We start from the raw sequence: 19,259 nt of genomic DNA, 5'->3' as shown, positions 1-19,259 counted from the left end.
CACAGCAATCAGTCTCACCCAGCGATATCTCCTTCTGCAGGAGCACAAGTAGTAAAAACAAATGACGCAACACAGAGAAAAGAGAGAGCCCACTGATGCAAGCTATGGAGATTATAGCAACAAATCCATCATTTTGGGACATTTATTCAGAAAATGCAAATATAATATAACGTATATATACATATACAGAATTTTGGGAATAATTGTATGTTTAGGAACAAAAAAAACACTGTATTCTCCTTTAAAATACACTAAAGTATAACTATGTATGGTAAACTATAACTATGTACTGTACATACAGTAGGTGGTCATTCCGAGTTGTTCGCTCGTTGCCGATTTTCGCTATGCTACGTTTTGTTGCTAAATGCGCATGCGCATGGTACGCAGCGCGCATGTGCTTAGTTATTTAACTAAAAACTTAACAGTTTTGCTGTTGTTTGTGCGGCGCTTTTCAGTCGCACTGCTGATCGGTGAATGATTGACAGGAAAGGGGCGTTTCTAGGTGGTAACTGAGCGTTTTCCAGGAGTGTGCTAAAAAACGCAGGCGTGTCAGGGAGAAACGCGGGAGTGGCTGGAGAAATGGGGGAGTGGCTGGCCGAACGCAGGGCGTGTTTGTGACGTCAAACCAGGAACTAAACGGACCGAGCTGATCGCAATCTGTGAGTAGGTCTGGAGCTACTCAGAAACTGCAAGGAAATATTTAGTAGCAGCTCTGCTAATCTTTTGTTCGCTATTCTGCTAAGCTAAGATACACTCCCAGAGGGTGGCGGCCTCGCGTTTGCAATGCTGCTAAAAGCAGCTAGCGAGCGAACAACTCGGAATGACCACCATAGTGTACACAAGTGGAAGAAATCCACAAGCTAGCGTATACTGCCAGCACATTAGTTCTAGACGTGTGCAGAATACTTTCTTTCTCTCTGCAGAAGTGGAGAAGGTTAATATCATCCAGCCCCCTTCACAAGTCCTGGCTTCAAACCAATACTGGAAAATGCAGAAACATAAATAACAGACACCTGACAGTTTGTTCAGCCCCTGAGGCAACAAGTCGTTTTCAGAGTCATATCCTATCCTGGGTGGAAATGACAGGAAATGTAAAATGCCAAAGCAATACTATAGAACAGCATGAAAACTATGTATATTATTTTGGCTTACATTGATTTCAGCATCTGCAAAAACTAGTTACCGGGTCACAAAGTGAAAAAACAGCTTAAGGCACTGAAAACTATCTTCTAATCACTTTCACTGCACTTCCTATTAAACATTCCATAACCTCCAGCTCCCAGAAGGTAAGCAATATTTTACCAAAGAAGGGACGGCGGGGTTTTAACTGTTGGCAAAGAAACATATATATGTGTTTTATGAGGAACAATCAGTCTTCACTCTCTGACTGGGCTGAGAATGGAGAGTCGGCCCCATTCAGAGATGGACACAAGGGGGGTCATTCCGAGTTGATCGCAGCCAGCAACTTTTTGCTGTAGCTGCGATCAACTAGTCTACGCCTATGGGGGAGTGTATTTTAGCTTAGCAGGGCTGCGATCGCTTGTGCAGCCCTGCTAAGCTAAAAATTTTCAAGCAAAACATGACTAGCCCTGGACATACTTACCCTGTGCGACGATCTCAGCGATGCTGGGGCCGGCTTTGACGTCAGACATCCGCCCTCCGTTCTCCTGGACACGCCTGCGTTTTCTTCTCCACTCCCCGAAAACGGCAGCCAGCGGTCCGGATCCGCGCAGGAACGCCTTCTTTCTGTCAATCTTCTTGCGGTCAGCTCTGCGATCGCTTTCTTCGTAGAGCGTGACGTAACCTGGCGACCCCTGTTGCAACGACGCGCGTGCGCAGTGCAGCCGCTGCGCATTCCAGACCCGTTCGCACCGCAGCGACAAACCGCTGCGTGCAAACGGGTCAGAATGACCCCCAATGTCAGACACAGTGGAGCGATTTCTTCCAGTGCGCATGCGTATAAGTCGCACTGAGCATGCACTTCGATAGTCTTGTGACAGCGGTCACAGTGAGGATTTGTTTGTAAAGTGAGTGACATGCAGGCAGGGTTGGTGGGCAGTAACAAGTAAGGGGGGGGGGTGGACACAAGCTTGGGTGTGTAACAGCTTGTGACTGCGATGCCATACGCAGTTACAATGGTGCGCGATCATATGGTCATGCACAGCTGCTGCGTACTAAATCACAGCTGTAAAGGCATTTGTGTACATCTCTGAAAGAGGCACAGTGTACCTGTCTACCAAAGCCATTCTGTTGGGTGATCCAAAGTAGGCAGCTAGTTTAAGGGGTTTTTATTCCGGTGTTCCCTAAGGATTTGGTTTGGTGGGGATATTTATTAAGATTTTGAGGGGTGCCAGTAAGTGAAGGGAAAAGCTGGTTGGCAGGGAAAACCTGGCAGGCAATGGGGGATTAGGAGAAAAACTGGCAGGCAGGGCATTTGAGAGTAAAGTGAGGGAAAAGCTGGTTGGCCACAGCGGCCATGTGTGAGAAAGGATCATGGGCAGGGTGTAGAATGTAGGGGAAAAGCTGCTGAGCAAAGAGATACATTAGAAAAAGCTGATGAGCTCACACTAGGCAATTTTTTTTATTTTTTTTTAAATATTACACACTTTATGTGGTTGTTTACTAACAAAGTGCAGCAAGACTTCTTTTTTTTACATATTCATTTACAACCTGAAGGCCAAAAAAAGCATGATATGAGAAAAATATTTATAATTATCCTATTTATAATAATTTTAGTTATCTCACTGCAATTTGGTTTTACAGATGAATTTGTAAATTAGGCGAATGCTAATAAGTAATTTTAAAAGCTAAACAAAACAAGTCACAGTTTGACACAAAATGCTCTGTAATGTGAAATATTAAAAAACAAAATACATTTCCTACAATAAGCACAACCCCCCTCCCCCGTCAATCCCATCCTCCGACAACTAAGATAAACCTACATAAATCATGAAGCAAGAGTGAATCAGCTGGCGTCATCATGTGCTTATGGGCCTAATTCTAAGTTGCATGCAACCGCAGCTATTGGTGGCATGCAGCTGGCCTACAAACTCCTTCCTTTATGTACACCTGTGCAGCCGAATGTGCAAGGACTGAGACACCCACTTTTAGCGTCCGTGCACACTGTAATATCTATTGGTGCATCTTTATACGCCACCACAGGGCGCACCATGAAAACCTGAATGAGCCCTATTGCAGATGCAGTTTCTCCATCTAGCCATGTCCTCTGATCAGTGGCGGAACTAGCGAGCGGTGGGCCCAGGTGCGACAAAATGCTTTGCCCCCCCCCCCACATCCCATCCAAGTCCACCCGCTCACCCCTGGAGAGAATCTGGTGAGGGGGACCTGCTCAGGGCCAGAGAAATGGATACCTAGCAACAGTGCCGTAACTAGACATTTTAGCACTGTGTGCAAGAAACGGCATCGGAGCCCCACCCCTGCATGCAAAACAGGGGCAGTGCGTACAGTAGGCGCGCGCAAAAATACATAGTGGCGTGGCTTCGTGGGGAAGGGGTGTGGCCACAAAATAATACCAATTCATAAAACGGTGCACAGTAGTCTCCATTATTCAAATTACGCCGCACAGTAGCACCACTACACCAGGTAAAGACCCTTTTACACCTTACAGCGGACAGATTCCTCTTTTTACACATTACGGCAGACAGCGTCCCCTTTTTACACATTACGGCAGACAGCGTCCCCCTTTTTACACATTACGGCAGACAGCGTCCCCCTTTTTACACATTACGGCAGACAGCGTGCACTTTTTACACATAACGGCAGACAGCGTCCCATTTTTACACATAACGGCAGACGGCGTGCTCTTGTTACACATTACGGCAGACAGCGTCCCCCTTTTTACACATTACGGCAGGCAGATTACCCCTTTTTACACATTACGGCAGGCAGATTACCCCTTTTTACACATAGCGGCAGGCAGATTCCCCATTTTTACACATAGCGGCAGGCAGTTACCCATTTTTACACATTGCGGCAGGCAGATTACCCCTTTTTACACATTGCGGCAGGCAGATTCCCCCTTTTTACACATAGCGGCAGGCAGTCCCCCATTTTTACACATTACGGCAGGCAGATTCCCCCTTTTAACACATTGCGGCAGGCAGATTCCCCCTTTTTACACATAGCGGCAGGCAGTCCCCCATTTTTACACATAGCGGCAAGCAGATTCCCCCTTTTTACACATTGCGGCAGGCAGATTCCCCCTTTTTACACATAGCGGCAGGCAGTCCACCATTTTTACACATAGCGGCAGGCAGATTCCCCCTTTTTACACATTGCGGCAGGCAGTCCCCCATTTTTACACATTGCGGCAGGCAGTCCCAACAAAGAAAGAAAGAAAGAAAGAGACAGAAAGAAAGAAGAATTATACTTACCCTCTCCGCTGGCTCAGGCTCCTCGGTGCAGCTTGACGATTCCCGGGCAGGAAAGAAGGAGGAGGAGGGAGGTGGAGGAGGGAGCCGCAGCAGCGCTGTGTTATTGGTGAATGCGCTGCTGCCCCTCTGCTTCACTATAGGCTGTTCTCGGAAGACAGCCTATAGTGAAGCAGAGGAGCAGCAGCAGCAGCGCCTCCACCAGTAACAAAGCGCTGCTGCGGCTCCCTCCTCCGCCTCCCTCCTCCTCCTTCCCCCGTACCGCTGCTCCTCTCCTCTCTCCGGGCGGCTGTGCGCTGCGGGCAGCAGTTGCCCGCAGCGCACAGCGGCATGTAATGAGTCAGTTTGACTCATTACATGCTTTGGGCCCCTGGACAGAGGCGGGCCCCAGTGCAACGCACTGGTTGCACTGGCGGTAGTTCCGCCTCTGCCTCTGATGCCTGCAGTTGTGTGTCTGTGAACACAACTGATTGCACTGACACACCCACCATGACACTCCCATAGTACACCCACTGAACATACCATTTCTGTGTGCACTAGTAGCCACCACCCAGTCACCGCCCGGGAATGCAGATAACGTTTCTACCACATTTCTGATTCAGTATTAATTCATCTGATCATATCATCACCTTTGTGCGGTCAGTGTGTGTAACGCATGCACACTCTATGTTACGCAAGCACCGTAGAGGTTTCGAGAAATCTTCATGCATGTGCAGTTGCAAATAATCACTGAATTACGCGAACACCGGTATTGGGTGCTGCTCAGAATCAGGCACTACATGTGCCAGCGCTCTGATACCCGCATGCTGATTTTGCTCTACAAGGGTAGATATACAAAGGATATACAGATTTGTAACAGGACGTATACTCCAGAATTAAGAGAACAAATCTGTAATGAAATAATGTCAACAAAACAGAAGAACGTGACCTTCAGATGATAAGGCACTGAGGCATTAACAGCAGGTAGAGGGAGATTACATGGGAACTTTTAAGACCTCATTTTGAGTACCATGTAAAGCCATCAGGACGTGTCTCTCCAAAAGAGACAGTTACAAACCGCGGCGTCTCGTTACTGCAGAATTTTCCTCCCCTCCCTCACGATCATTGATGGCTGACGCCACTGGGAGACAGGGCTTAGTTCCAGCAGCAGCATGGTTGGGGCTCAGGTCCGGGGGTGGGGCTTCTAGGGACTGCATCAGCTGCAGACTCTAGAAGCCAGATAGGGTAGACATTACAGCAGGGAAGTGGCTTCTCTCTCTGCTATCACAGGTGGATTGGCAGTCCCAGGGGAGGGGATAACCATAAACCCCCCCCCCTCCCCGGGACTGCCTGGCTGGCTATTACTAGCAGGGAGTGCTTCCCTGCTATAAAGTTAACACTGTCGGCTAAATTTTTTTTTTTAAAGTTAGAATTTTTATTGAGGTTGATCAGAAGTCATAACATTAACAAGAACAAACTTGTGCAGGGTAAGGATATCGAACAAGAAAACAAACATTTTACATATCAGATCAGAACAAAAGAGACATTTCCATGAAATTATAGGCCAACAGGCATTAGTAACATGCACCCTGCAAAACTCTAGCCGCGTATCTGACCAGTCTCGTTTTATTTTACCGATATAGTATAAAATTTATACCAAATCTTGGTGTAATCTTGTGAGGAGTAAAAGTAGGAAAGAAAAAGAAAAGGAAGGAGGAGAAGAAGCTAGAGAGTGTATCTTAATAAAAGGGAAATATTGGGGATGTTACAAATAAGGAGATAAGAAAATAGGAACAGTTCTCTGTATTAGTGACTGAGAGGGAGATAACAGAGGTGATGGGGGTATCAGCTGAGTCAGCAGTATCAACATAGTCCGGGCATCAATAAAGATCGAGCGAGGTACCAAGGAGACCAGATGTTGTGGAACTGTGCCACAGTGTTATTCCTCAGGCTTGTAATATATTCCATGTTGGCTATATAGTTAATTTTGGATATCAGCAATGCCTTGGAGGGAGGTTTGTGGTCTTTCCAGCATTTAGCGATCAGAGATTTAGCCGCCATGCAAAGTAGCATGGTAAGCTTGTCTTGGGTTTTAGGTAGTAACGGTATGGGAGCATGCAGTAGGGCAGTTTCAGGGGAAAGGTCTAGATTATGTCCGCATGTTTGAGCAATAAGTGCTCCTACCATTTTCCAAAAAGGGCGAATAGACGGGCACGTCCACCATATGTGGAAAAAGGTGCCCTCCTCTCCACAGAGTCTCCAACACAGATTTGATGTCGTGGGGTAAATGGAATGAAGTCTGGAGGGGACTAAGTACCACCTGGTGTAGATCTTATAGCATGATTCTCTGAGTGCCACACTAATGGAGGCTTTAGCGATGCGCATTCTGATTTCTTCCCATTGATCATCTTCCAACGGATGGGAGAGATCTGATTCCCAGGCTAGTTCATGGGGTTCACGGGCAGGCGGATCTGGGGTTAGAATAGAGTTGTATATTGTTGAGATATTACCCTTTTTGCCAATTGAAAGTATACACATATGTTCAAAGGAAGTGGGTGGTTTCAAAGGGGTAGTTTTAAGCTGAGATTTGAGAAAGCTAAGAATTTGGATGTAATGGTAATGACACGAGGATGGCAAACCAAGGCGTTCCTGAAAATCCCCAAAGGAGGTCGGTGCTGAGTGGCCCTTAACATGAATAAATCTCGTGACACCCTGAGATTGCCATGGGGCTGCTATTTTTCGCTCGCAGCCTGAGGGAAAGGCAGGGTGTCCCCAGATAGGTGTCAGAGGTGAGGGGTGTGAGGATAAATTATAGGTGCTACGGAGTTTGTCCCACAATCCAAGGGTAAATTTAATCGTGGGGATTGAATAAGCCGAGGCTGGCCTGCAGGACCTGGGAAGCCATAGAAGAGAGTCGAGGGGGACGCCCTGATATATTGAATTCTCAATATCGACCCATTTTCTGTTCCCTGGAGGGGAATGCCAGGACACCATGTGATTAAGGTGGCAGGCATTAAAATAAGCTTGAAGGTTAGGATATCCCAGTCCGCCCGAGGTGGCACTCTTAGTCAACAGTGTTCGTCTTAATCGTGACTTACGATGAGCCCAAATAAATTTGTTGCACAATGATTGCAATGAGGTCAAAGTCATTCGGGGCACCATTATCGGAATGGTCTGAAATAGGTAAAGAATACGGGGAAGGAAATTCATTTTTAGGGCGTTAATCCGTCCAATCCATGAAATGAATAATCTGTCCCATTTGTCCAAGTCTTGGGTGAGAGTTTTAATCATAGGAACAAAATTAGTCTGGTAAAGGCTGGTGTAGGATTTAGTAATGAATATGCCGAGGTATTTGATAGCCGAGGGTCTCCAAAGAAAAGGGAAGGAGGAGGTTAGAATCAAGTGGGTCTGGGGTTGGATATTAAATGCAAGGGCCTCAGATTTGGTGTGGTTTATTTTATAACCCGAGAGGGAACCGTATAGTAGTAATTCTTTTTGTAGATTAGGAAGAGAGATCAAAGGGTTAGATAAAGTCAAGAGCACGTCGTCCGCAAATAAAGATATTTTGTATGAGCTCTGCCCTACTGTAATCCCCCCTATGTCCGTATTAAGCCTAATACGGGCCGCAAGAGGTTCGATGCATAGAGCAAAAAGTAGGGGCGAAAGAGGGCAGCCCTGGCGAGTGCCATTCTTCAAACTAAATCGAGGTGAGCTCAATCCATTGGTCAGGACCATAGATGAGGGGTTGGAGTAGAGGGCCTCTATTGCAGTGATGAAATGACCATGGAGGCCAAATGAAGATAAAGTGGAAAACAAAAAGGGCCAGGAAATGCGGTCAAATGCCTTTTCGGCGTCCAGCGCCAAGGCAATCGCTGGTGTTTTCGACGAGTTTATTTGGTGAATCAAATCAATAGTGCGTCTGGTGTTGTCCGAGGCCTGACGGCCAGGGATAAATCCCACTTGATCAGGATCTATTAATGATGGCAACACAGCGTTCAGACGAGTTGCTAGTATTTTGGCAAAAAGTTTAAGATCAGTATTTATCAGAGATATGGGTCTGTAATTTGTGCAATGCGAGGGGTCTTTTCCGGGCTTCGGGATTACAATAATGCGGGACGTCGTGGAGTCAGTATGGAAGGGCGTGCCCCGTAATATTTTATTAAACAGGGAGGTCATATGAGGGATGAGTTGAGGGGTGAAGGTTTTGTAGTACACCATCGGATAGCCATCCGGACCAGGTGCTTTTGAGGGTTTCTGGGTTTTCAGAGCCGCCTCAATTTCCTCAGCAGAAATATCAGCATTGAGAGTAGAGTTAGTTTCCTCGTCTATATGAGGAAGAGCGCATAAATCTAGGTATTGTTGTGCCTGGTCGGCTTGTGCTAAGGGGTTGGACGGGGGATCAAGGTTGTAGAGCGTCCTATAGTATTCAAAGAAGATATTATTAATTTTTTTGGGGTCGTAGGTAATGTTACCTGAGGGTTGTCTAATAGTATGGATGGATTGGTTAGCTTTTTTGGCTCGTAATTGGTTAGCTAATAAGGTATGTGCCTTGTTACTTTTATCATAAAATGATTGATTGGCCCATCGAAGCGAGCGCTCAATATTCTCTGTCAAGAGGGTTTGTAGTTCATCTCGTGCTTTAGAAAGTTCGGCTAGGTTTTTTTTAGAGCGTGTGCGTTTATGTTCCTGATCCAATGTTGCAATATTATCCGTTAACAGGGCAATTTGGTTTTCTCGTGTTCTCTTGCGGCGGGATGCAAATTGGATAATGGATCCCCTGATAACCGCCTTATGGGCTTCCCATATAGTGGCTATATTGCAGTCTCCTTCTACGTTAACCGCAAAATAATCCCGAAGCTCTGTTTTAATTAAGTCTTGGAACTTAGGGATCTTCAATAGTGTCTCGTTTAGTCTCCATGTCGGTCTACCGTCAGGGATATCAAAAATATCAAATGTCGCAATTAAAGCTGCGTGGTCAGTCCAGGTGAGTGGGACTATAGAGGAAGAGCGAGCGGTGCGGGAGAGAGGTGCACAACTCAGGAACATATCAATACGAGAGTACACATCGTGCGGATTGGAATAGAAGGTATAGTCCCTGGTGGTCGGGTTAAGGAATCGCCAGACATCGAACAAACCAGCCTCGGCCATCCCCTTGTGTAATACGGAGGAATTCGGGGTTTGACTACTACGCAAGGGGCCGGACCTGTCCATGCCCGTGAGAGCCATATTGAAGTCGCCACCCACGAGTATTTTACCTCGTCTATATGAGTAAAGGTCGTGGAAAAATTTACGAAAGAATTTGGATTGGGCAGTGTTTGGAGAGTACAGGTTAGCCAAGGTAACCTCCTCGTGTCCAATTTTTCCTCTCACCATCACATAACGGCCTTCATTGTCGTGCTTACTGTCTAGGAATTGGAAAGGAACGGACCCCCTTATTAGGATAGCCACCCCATGTTTTTTTGATGTATGATTGGAATACCAGGCCATAGGAAATTGTTTAGATGTCAGAGAGGGATGGGAATCTGATTTCAAGTGTGTCTCCTGTAAGAAAATCACGTCACCTTTCAATGTCCTGAGAGATCTGTGGAGATGAGAGCGTTTCTGAGGAGTGTTCAGCCCTTTGACATTAATGGACAGGCATTTTAGCGGCATGGTTGAAACTGAGGAGGGGGTAATTCACTGGAGATCACTAGGGTCCCGGACTCTGCTAACACGAACAAGAGAGACAGAGAAAGAAGGGGAAAAAAAAAAAAAAAGAAGAATAACTAAAGAATAAAATAGGAGTGTATGATTTTGTATACGAACAATGTTTGATTTATTTAACTATCTTTCTGTGATTACAAGGGTGTTAATACACAGTTGTACTGTAACCGGGGTCTAAGAGAGGAGGGGAATAGAAGAAAGAGGAACAAAAGAGAATAAAGCAGACGTAGTATCCAGTAAGCAGGATACTCGGCTGCCAAGGTTGAGCTCTCAAAGAAAAGAAAAATGAGAGAGCTCACTGGCGGGACACAAATGCAATATAACAGACGAGGGTATCACCACTCTATGCTTGATAATAACTTTAATCCCTAAGAGTCGGGGGAGGAGGTATCAAGATAAAGCACTGACGCCCCCCACCCGAAACCACTAACAAACAGAACGGGTGGACCATTGTGTAGCCCACTAAAACCTGTTTTAGGGGCGAAATATTCCTAAATGTAAAACTCGATAACTTAAGTGATCACATAACAAATAATAACATTTTAGTAACACTGTCGGCTAAATTTATTAGGCAGTCCCTGCAGGTGGTGGATATTACTGGGGGTGGGACGACACTTGTTATAAGAAATAAGTCAGAGGAGGAATATTATATTAACAAGGTGCATAGTACACATACTAAAACAAATTGCAAAAAAAAAATAGTCAAAAAAACCCAAAAACCACATCATGTAGAGAACATGGGGGGTAATTCCAAGTTGATCGCAGCAGGAAATTTTTTAGCAGTTGGGCAAAACCATGTGCACTGCAGGGGAGGCAGATATAACATGTGCAGAGAGAGTTAGATTTGGTTGACTTATATTGTTTCTGTGCAGGGTAAATACTGGCTGCTTTATTTTACACTGCAAATTAGATTGCAGATTGAACACACCCCACCCAAATCTAACTCTCTCTGCACATGTTATATCTGCCTCCCCTGCAGTGCACATGGTTTTGCCCAACTGCTAAAAAATTTCCTGCTGCAATCAACTTGGAATTACCCCCAACATGGAGAGGAGTAGGACCAGAGGTTATCAGATAAAAACATTATGTGGGGAATTCAATCAGCGGCTTTAACTTTTCAAGAGATAGAAAAACAGCCTTTTACCGTGAGTTTTTGCCCAATGATCTTTTTTGGACAAATTGACTGTAGCCCGTTTTTTTTTCGGGGGAAAAATTGATGATAGATAGATGGAACAGTAAAAGTAATGTTTGAGAAAGATTGGGGCAAACTTTCATTAATAAAATGATTTAATAACCAACAAACTCCACTGAACCTCTCCCACCGGGATCCTGATTGAAAGTCGACAGTAACTAGGTCGACAATGTCTAGGTCGACCACTATTGGTCGACAGTAACTAGGTCGACAGGGTCAAAAGGTCGACATGTTCTAGGTCGACAGGTCAAAAGGTCGACATGAGTTTTTCACAATTTTTTTCTTTTTTTGAACCTTTTCATACTTAACAATCCACGTGGACTACGATTGGAACGGTAATCTGTGCCGAGCGAAGCGGCAGCGGAGCGAAGGCACCATGCCCGAAGCATGGCGAGCGAAGCGAGCCATGCGAGGGGACGCAGTGCACTAATTGGGGTTCCTGGTCACTCTACGAAGAAAACGACACCAAAATAACATTAAAAACCCATGTCGACCTTTTGACCTGTCGACCTAGAACATGTCGACCTTTTGACCCTGTCGACATTTTGACCCTGTCGACCTAGTTACTGTCGACCAATAGTGGTCGACCTAGACATTGTCGACCTAGTTACTGTCGACTTTCAATACCACACCCCTCCCACCCGGGAGGGTCAGACTTATTGGACAACTGCAGGCAAAGTGCCCCTATGTACAGTTAACATAGTTAAAGCAACAATCCCACAGAGAATTGTCTTTTTTTTCCCTTTAATTTTCTATTTTTCTTTAAATAGCAAATTAATTACACTTTAAGTATGCATACTACAAATCTCTTTTTCAAAATCTCACAGGAGAGGAGACAAGTATGACAGCCATTCAGACAATATATAACTATACATTAAAAACAGCCTGATGAAACAAACCAAGGAAAAATGTGTATTACCAAGCTTATTCGTATAGCCTGCCATAGGAATTTATGTTATAAAATAAAAAAACAACTCAATTTTTTTCATGGGATTGCTGCTATAATTTGAGCATCCACAGTCGGTTAGTGCATTTCCAAACAAGAGCTTCATCATGAAGAACATCAAAACCAAATTTGATAAATGTTACTAAAAGTGCAAATAAAAGGAAGGATGTAAGAAACTGACACCCTCAAGATCAGCACATTTATGCCACAGGTAAGCTGATGGAGTACAGGTTGTTGTGTCTACTATAAAAGATATCCCTGGAGCAGAAGCTAAAGATTGAATATAATAAAGTCCCTTACCTACAGAAATCCAAGTACATGCTTTTACTGTTTTTATTCCTAATGCTAATTAAAGCATGTAAATTGTTATAGGGCTAGAGGGGCCAATTCAGTAAGGATTGCAAATTCTGCCTTTTGCACGCATGCTGGGGGCCCGCGCCTACCCCCCTGCTACAGGCAGAAATTGCGATCGCCTCGCAATTTCTGCTTGTCAGCAGAAACTCAGGTTGACTCCTGCCGGCGCAGATTAGCTGCGGCCGCAGGAGTCCCAGCGCCATCTTACCTGTCACGGCGGCTGCATGTGATGTCATGCAGCCGCTGTGACCACGCCCCTGATACGCCCCCGTTCACGCCGCACAGCCCTTGCTGCCCCCCTCCCACCTCGCGACTGCCTCTGCCTGATTGACAGGCAGAGGTGACCGCATTTACTGTGGCCCCCCGCAGAAAATGCGGACGCATGCACAGTAGGGCCTGCTGCTCATGCGCCCGCGGAACCCCCGCAAAAATTCCGTCCCGATCGCGATTTGCGATCCGACCTGAAGTAGCCCCAGAATCCACTAGTTTAAATAACCACATTTATGCTTGTATTTGCATTCTTGCATGGGATTTTGGATGCTGCTTGCTCAATTTACTTACAGTGTATGCATGGGGGCCAATGACGTGATCCCCTAAACAACCACAGGAACAAGTGTTTGTTACTACTGCATGTTTGATTTGTAGTGCCACTGGCATTTAATGCAAAGCCAGCAGGTACTCAGCCAAAAGTGTTCAGGTAATATATAGAAAATGTAAAATGTATATTTTTAATCTCTTGTATTTTGTTCAGTTTGTATTTCTACAATGTCTTTGCTATGTAGTACTTTTATAAATGTAAAGACAGCTTTCTAAACAATTAAGTCTCCTCAACAGGTGGTCTCATGGGTAAATCCAGTATTTGCAGAGTCCATTCAGTTCTAGTGTCATTTTGCTGTACTAGTAGATAGAGATGAAGCACTGGTAAGCTGCCTGGCTTTACAGTTGCTTCAAATGGCAAATACAACAGGAAACTACCCACAGAGATCAAGGTGCATCAGCCTCAATGAATTCAGCAAACAAAAGCAGCTCCATCTGCAGTGTATTATCACATGGGGCTGAGACTCCAGGTGCACAAGTGACAGGCAATTAAGAAACTGCTCTTCAGCTTCCTCTTCCTGGACAGTACATGGAAATGCATTAATGAACATGCTATGGTCTGTAATCTCTTCTCTTTGTACAATACTTACAAGCACAAAATGTAAAAACTTGTAAACGTACAAAAGACCATAAAAAGGCAAGAATACAGTATATTTATATGTCTGGTTCCCTATTATTATATGAATTAATACCTGGTCAATTAAACATGGGAATTGCTAGCATGAGTGGAAACTGCCATAGTTATTGGTCCGTCTGTATAGGACAATCTTCATAGCATAAATAAAAGAGGAAATGTGAAAGTGTGTGGTGACCTTGCATTACTGGGAGCAATGCCCCTATACTGTCATAACTTATGACTTATTTAATATGTAAATAAAGCTTCAATCAGCTGTATTTTAGAAGAACAGTTGCAATTAGCTCATAGTCTATCTACAATATTGTCCCTAAAGTTATTTTTTGTTTTGTTTGTTTTTACAGCTGGGGCTCAGTCTAAGTTTTTTTAGGTTTGTTTCCTGGCTCTGCAAACACACTGTTGCTCAACTCCTGCAGGCTCTGGCAGGCAACTCCTTACTGGCACACAACATGCTGCCTGTTTGAAAGCAGAGTGGGACAACAGGGGGTCCAACAATATGTGCCACAATCTGCTTACAGCTGGTCCAGTGTCGGTTTTTACCTATGGGCTGCAGAACTGCACCCCCCTCCCCAGGTAAAATCCACCACCCTGCTTAATGTCAGTGAAGCCAGATGCAGCCCGTGAGACCGCACTGGCTTTACTGTGACTGGCAGTGACTTCCTATTGGAAGTCCTACCTGCCAGTCACAGATACTACAGGCAGCCCCATTGGGAGGTGTTTCCTCCCTCTAGGACTGCCAGACCAGGCTACGATAGGCAGGGAGCTGGCTTCCTGTAGGAAGCCAGCTCCCTGCCTCGTGCGCCCCAGCTGGATTCTATGGGCTGCAGCCAATACAGCCCACAGTAGCCATGATTTTGCGCAATTGCAGTCAAGCCGCCACTTGTGCACATGTGCCAGTCCTGGCTCCTGTCAGCGGCAACCCCCCTCTTTCACATAGGAAGGAGCCACCGCTGCTGGTAAACTGTAATTTTTTTACTCATTCAAAAAGTGTGCAGTTAAGCAATCTTTTAAGTAAAAGTTGTTCTTGCATTTGTATATGTATTTTTCGACTACTCCTAATTTGAAGGTACAGTGCAAGGATTTAAAATATTTCTTAGGGGGGAAGGGTGAATGAATATGTGTGATGAGGTGTCTTAATAACACTAATGCCAGGTCAAAGTTACAAAAACATGACATGTCATGATAAAACCTTTGCTTATGTAGACTTCTGCCTCTCCCAAACGTCCACAAACCCTTGTTACATACCACAACCCTATTATGCTTACCTGACTGTTGCCTATGGTTAATGCACTGTAACTGCTTTCTACCATGTTTTTTGCAACTCACCAGGCATAGAAGTCAATAGCTGCAAGACAACTGAAACCACTGCTGACAATCATGGACAGTGCGACAGGGATAGGGCATGCCTCAGTGTGTGACTCTGTCATTGCCTCGGTCACACATCCAGAGGTTTCGCTTGAGGGCTCTCCTGACAGATTCCTATATACAAAGCAAAAATGCACTCAATGAGCAGTAACACCTCCTGTGTTCTCTTATGTTAATTTTGCTCTCAACAATAGTATATTAATTTCTCTGGTGACAACTGGAGGTGTACGTGTAGCTCATACTCGCCTACCCTCACGGAATGGCCGGGAGGCTCCCAAAAATCGTATGCCCCTCCCGGCCCCCCAGAAAGCTGGGCAAGTCTCCCGCAACCCCTCTTGGCTGCCCACTTGCAGAGCACAAGTGGGCGTTCCAAGGGGACCTGATGACGTGATTCCTGCTGAAATGCGTCATCCTAGCCCCGCCCCACGCTGTTCAGTGCCTTTAATATCGGCACTGTATAGCGTGGGTGTGGCCACAGTGACGCCCTCCCTCTGCTGCGCCGAGCTAGCTGTCCTCTCCAGGAGGGGATAGCCAGAAAGTCGTCAATTCTGGTGTAGCTGCTAAAACTGCTATTATTAGGTCTACACCAAAATTAAGATCCACTGTCACTAAGGAAGTGCTGCTAGTTTGTGCGTAGGAACCAGGGCCGTAACTACGCGTGTGCCAAGTGGGCTTGGCACACAGCGCAGTTGCCCTGAGGGCGCACGGCCAGCGGCATGTAATGAGTCAAATTGACTCATTACATGCCTCTGAAGTCTGCTGTGTGCGCCGCCGCCGCGCTGTGGAGGAGAGCTACAGCGCCGGGCAGTGGAGAAGGAGGAGGAGGGAGGGGGACTGGAGCCGCAGCAGCGCTATTTCATTGATAGTAAGCGCCGCTGCAGCAGCCCCCTCTCTCCTTCCGTATTGGCTGCCCGGCGCTGCTGTGGATGCTGGGATGCGGTTCCTCCATCCCAGCATCCACAGCAGCGCCGGGCAGCCAATACGGAAGGAAAGGGGGCTGCTGCAGCGGCGCTTACTACCAATGAAATAGCGCTGCTGCGGCTCCAGTCCCCCTCCCTCCTCTTTCTTCTCACCTGCCTGCACCGAGGCAGCTGCACGAGGAGCCTGACTGCCAGCGGGGAGATAGTAAGTATGTATCTCTCTCTCTCTCTCAGGGGGACACCGTCTGCCATAATGTGTAAAAATGGGGACTGGCTGCCGTAATGTGTAAAAAGGGGGCCTGGCTGCCGCAATGTGTAAAAATGGGGACTGGCTGCCGTAATGTGTAAAAAGGGGGAATCTGCCTGCCGCAATGTGTAAAAATGGGGACTGGCTGCCGTAATGTGTAAAACGGGGGACTGGCTGCCGCAATGTGTAAAAAGGGGGACTGGCTGCCGTAATGTGTAAAAAGGGGGACTGGCTGCCGCAATGTGTAAAAAGGGGGACTGGCTGCCGTAATGTGTAAAAAGGGGGACTGGCTGCCGCAATGTGTATAAAGGGGGACACCATCTGCCGTAATGTGTAAAAACGGGGACGCTGTCTGCTGTAATGTGTAAAAAGGGGACGCTGTCTGCCGTAATGTTAAAAAGGGGGACGCTGTCTGCTGTAATGTGTAAAAAAGGGGACGCTGTCTGCCGCAATGTGTAAAAAGGGGGACTGGCTGCCGCAATGTGTAAAAGGGGGACTGTCTGCTGTAATGTGTAAAAAGGGGGACGCTGTCTGCCGTAATGTGTAAAAGGGGCTCTACCTGGTGTAGTGGCGCTACTGTGCAGCGTAATTTGAATAATGGAGACTACTGTGCACCGTAGTATAAATTGCTATTATTTTGTGGCCACGCCCCTTCCCCATGAAGCCACGCCCCTATATATTTTTCGCGCGCCTACGACGCGCACTGCCCCTATCTTACATGGGGGGGGGGGGGGGGCGCGCCAATGTCGTTTCTTGCACACAGCACTAAAATGCCTAGTTACGGCACTGCCCCTATGTTAGAGTAAGTAAACACATGCCCTGATATAGTTGACCTTAGGGTATACAGTAGCTGCTCTACTTTCCTTCTTGCAGAGAATTCTGCTTACTCCTAAATAAAGTCCAAAGGCACAGCACAGTGATCTAATAGATAGTACAGTATAGCGCATTTGTAATTAGGATCATTTGAGTGTAAAAATGGATGATCAACCCTTTTCTGCATTTGAGCGAAGGTCCTCGTACCTCACTTAAGTTCGCCTAAATTCACTACTGTGAAAAATCCAAGGAGCCTTGAAGTGGCACTTAAGACAAACTTCATCCAAAATATTTAGCTTTGAGTGGCATAATGTACAAATTGTACTTGTTAGCTGTAATCATGTTACTATTATTACTCAGGCGCAATTACATCACATTCGGAGTCAACGGTGAGTAGTGTAACCCCTGAAAAGGTCTGTGAAGTGGAGTGGTATACCATCATGGCTGGAAGTGGTTTATCTGGATGCCATCAAGCTGGACAGAATTATAACAGTGTTTTAAATCTGATTCTTAAAATCAATTAACCTCGCTTGCAAGTGACCATCTGAAGGATTCAGAATTATAACAAATCTACCCAGGTTAGTGGATGGGAAGTTATAAGTACTGAATCTATCTTGCTGGCCAGACTATTTACAAAAAAATATAACAGGTTATACAACTAGATTAAATGGAGCAAACATGCCATCTCCCCCAACATGATATGTAAATCATCAAAGCCATGACAAATTAGAAGTAAAATTGTTCTAAAGTCTTATTATCATACTCCGGGGTAAGGTCCAAATGGTAGAGACTTCCATCCAAAAATATGCTAGGACTTGTATAAAGGGGTGTTGCACAGACAAATCTCTGTATTTGTGCTCACAGTACATTAGAAGAACATTTATCAACATGTCTCAATGGGATCCGGTCTGAAGATCGACAGTGTCTAGGTCGACAATGTTTAGGTCGACCACTATAGGTCGACAGTCACTAGGTCGACATGGATGGAAGGTCAACAGGGTTTCTAGGTCGACATGTGCTAGGTCGACAGGTCTAAAGGTCGACATGAGGATTATTATTTTTTTGGTGTCGTTTTCTTCGTACAGTGACCGGGATCCCAGAGGCCGCTCCCACTCGGCGGTGACGTGCCCGTCACATGATTACCATGAGATCTATCGCATAATCGCATGGTATTCACTTTGGCAGTTCAGGTGCGATTTCATCGATACCCCGCCATGTCGCATCGCACAAGTGTATGAGTACCATAAGAATGCAGACATTTCAGATGTCGACATTGTAAGGATAGCGACATGTTGCCTGTTAACATGTCAATTCAGTCGACATTATACTTGTTGACACAGTGATGTCACATTATGCTTGTTGACATAGTGAATGTTGGACTGCATACCGTCTTCTAGAACTCCATTTTATTAATCAGAATCAGCTTTATTGGCCAAGTATACTCGCGTATTCAGGTTGAGTATCCCATATCCAAATATTCCGAAATACGGAATATTCAGAAATTCGGAATTTCTTGAGTGAGACTGGATAGTGAAACCTTTGTTTTCTGATGGCTCAGTGTACACAAACTTTGTTCAGGCTGTGTGTATAAAGTGTATATGAAACATAAATGAATTGTGTGCATGTACACAAACTTTGTTTAATGCACAAAGTTAATTAAAAATATTAGCTAAAATTACCTTCAGGCTGTGTGTATACGGTGTATATGAAACATAAATGCATTCTGTGCTTAGACTTGGGCTCCATCACCACAATATCTCATTATGGTATGCAATTATTCCAAAATACGGAAAAATCCGATATCCAAAATACTTCTGGTCCCAAGCATTTTGGATATGGGATACTCAACCTGTACTAGGAATTGTTTGCATTTACAATGCATCGCCAAATAACAACATGAAGGGGAGATACATAATGTAATACGTAACATAACATGTATACATACATAACATACTTTACTATGGGAACACTGTGTAGAATTGCATCTTAGACATTGTTTAGTAGATGAACAGCTAGTGGGAAGAAGCTTTTAGTGGTTCTGGTCATCTTGGCGGGAATGGACCTGTAACGCCTGCCTGATGGGAGCATTTCAAATAGGTCGTGGCCAGGGTGTTGCTT

General features: G+C 45.5%; 1 protein-coding gene across 5 annotated transcripts in view; it reads right to left on the bottom strand.

Annotated features, from left to right (window-relative positions):
• Window positions 1-19,259, bottom strand: part of AFG2A (AFG2 AAA ATPase homolog A) — a 963,796-nt gene that overhangs the window by 250,420 nt on the left and 694,117 nt on the right. The window contains exon 15 of one of the 5 annotated variants that reach the window (XM_063920295.1): window positions 15,189-15,275. The exons of the other annotated variants lie outside the window; for them this stretch is intronic. Coding sequence (XP_063776365.1) covers window positions 15,204-15,275 — 72 coding nt within the window. The 3' untranslated portion in view covers window positions 15,189-15,203. Of the gene's footprint in view, window positions 1-15,188; window positions 15,276-19,259 lie in introns of those variants that run through there. 5 annotated transcript variants of the gene reach the window in all.

The sequence above is a fragment of the Pseudophryne corroboree genome, chromosome 1 (genome assembly GCF_028390025.1).
Source record: "Pseudophryne corroboree isolate aPseCor3 chromosome 1, aPseCor3.hap2, whole genome shotgun sequence".
Classification (NCBI taxonomy): Eukaryota; Metazoa; Chordata; class Amphibia; order Anura; family Myobatrachidae; genus Pseudophryne; species Pseudophryne corroboree.
This window is presented reverse-complemented; position numbering and strand designations above follow the sequence as displayed.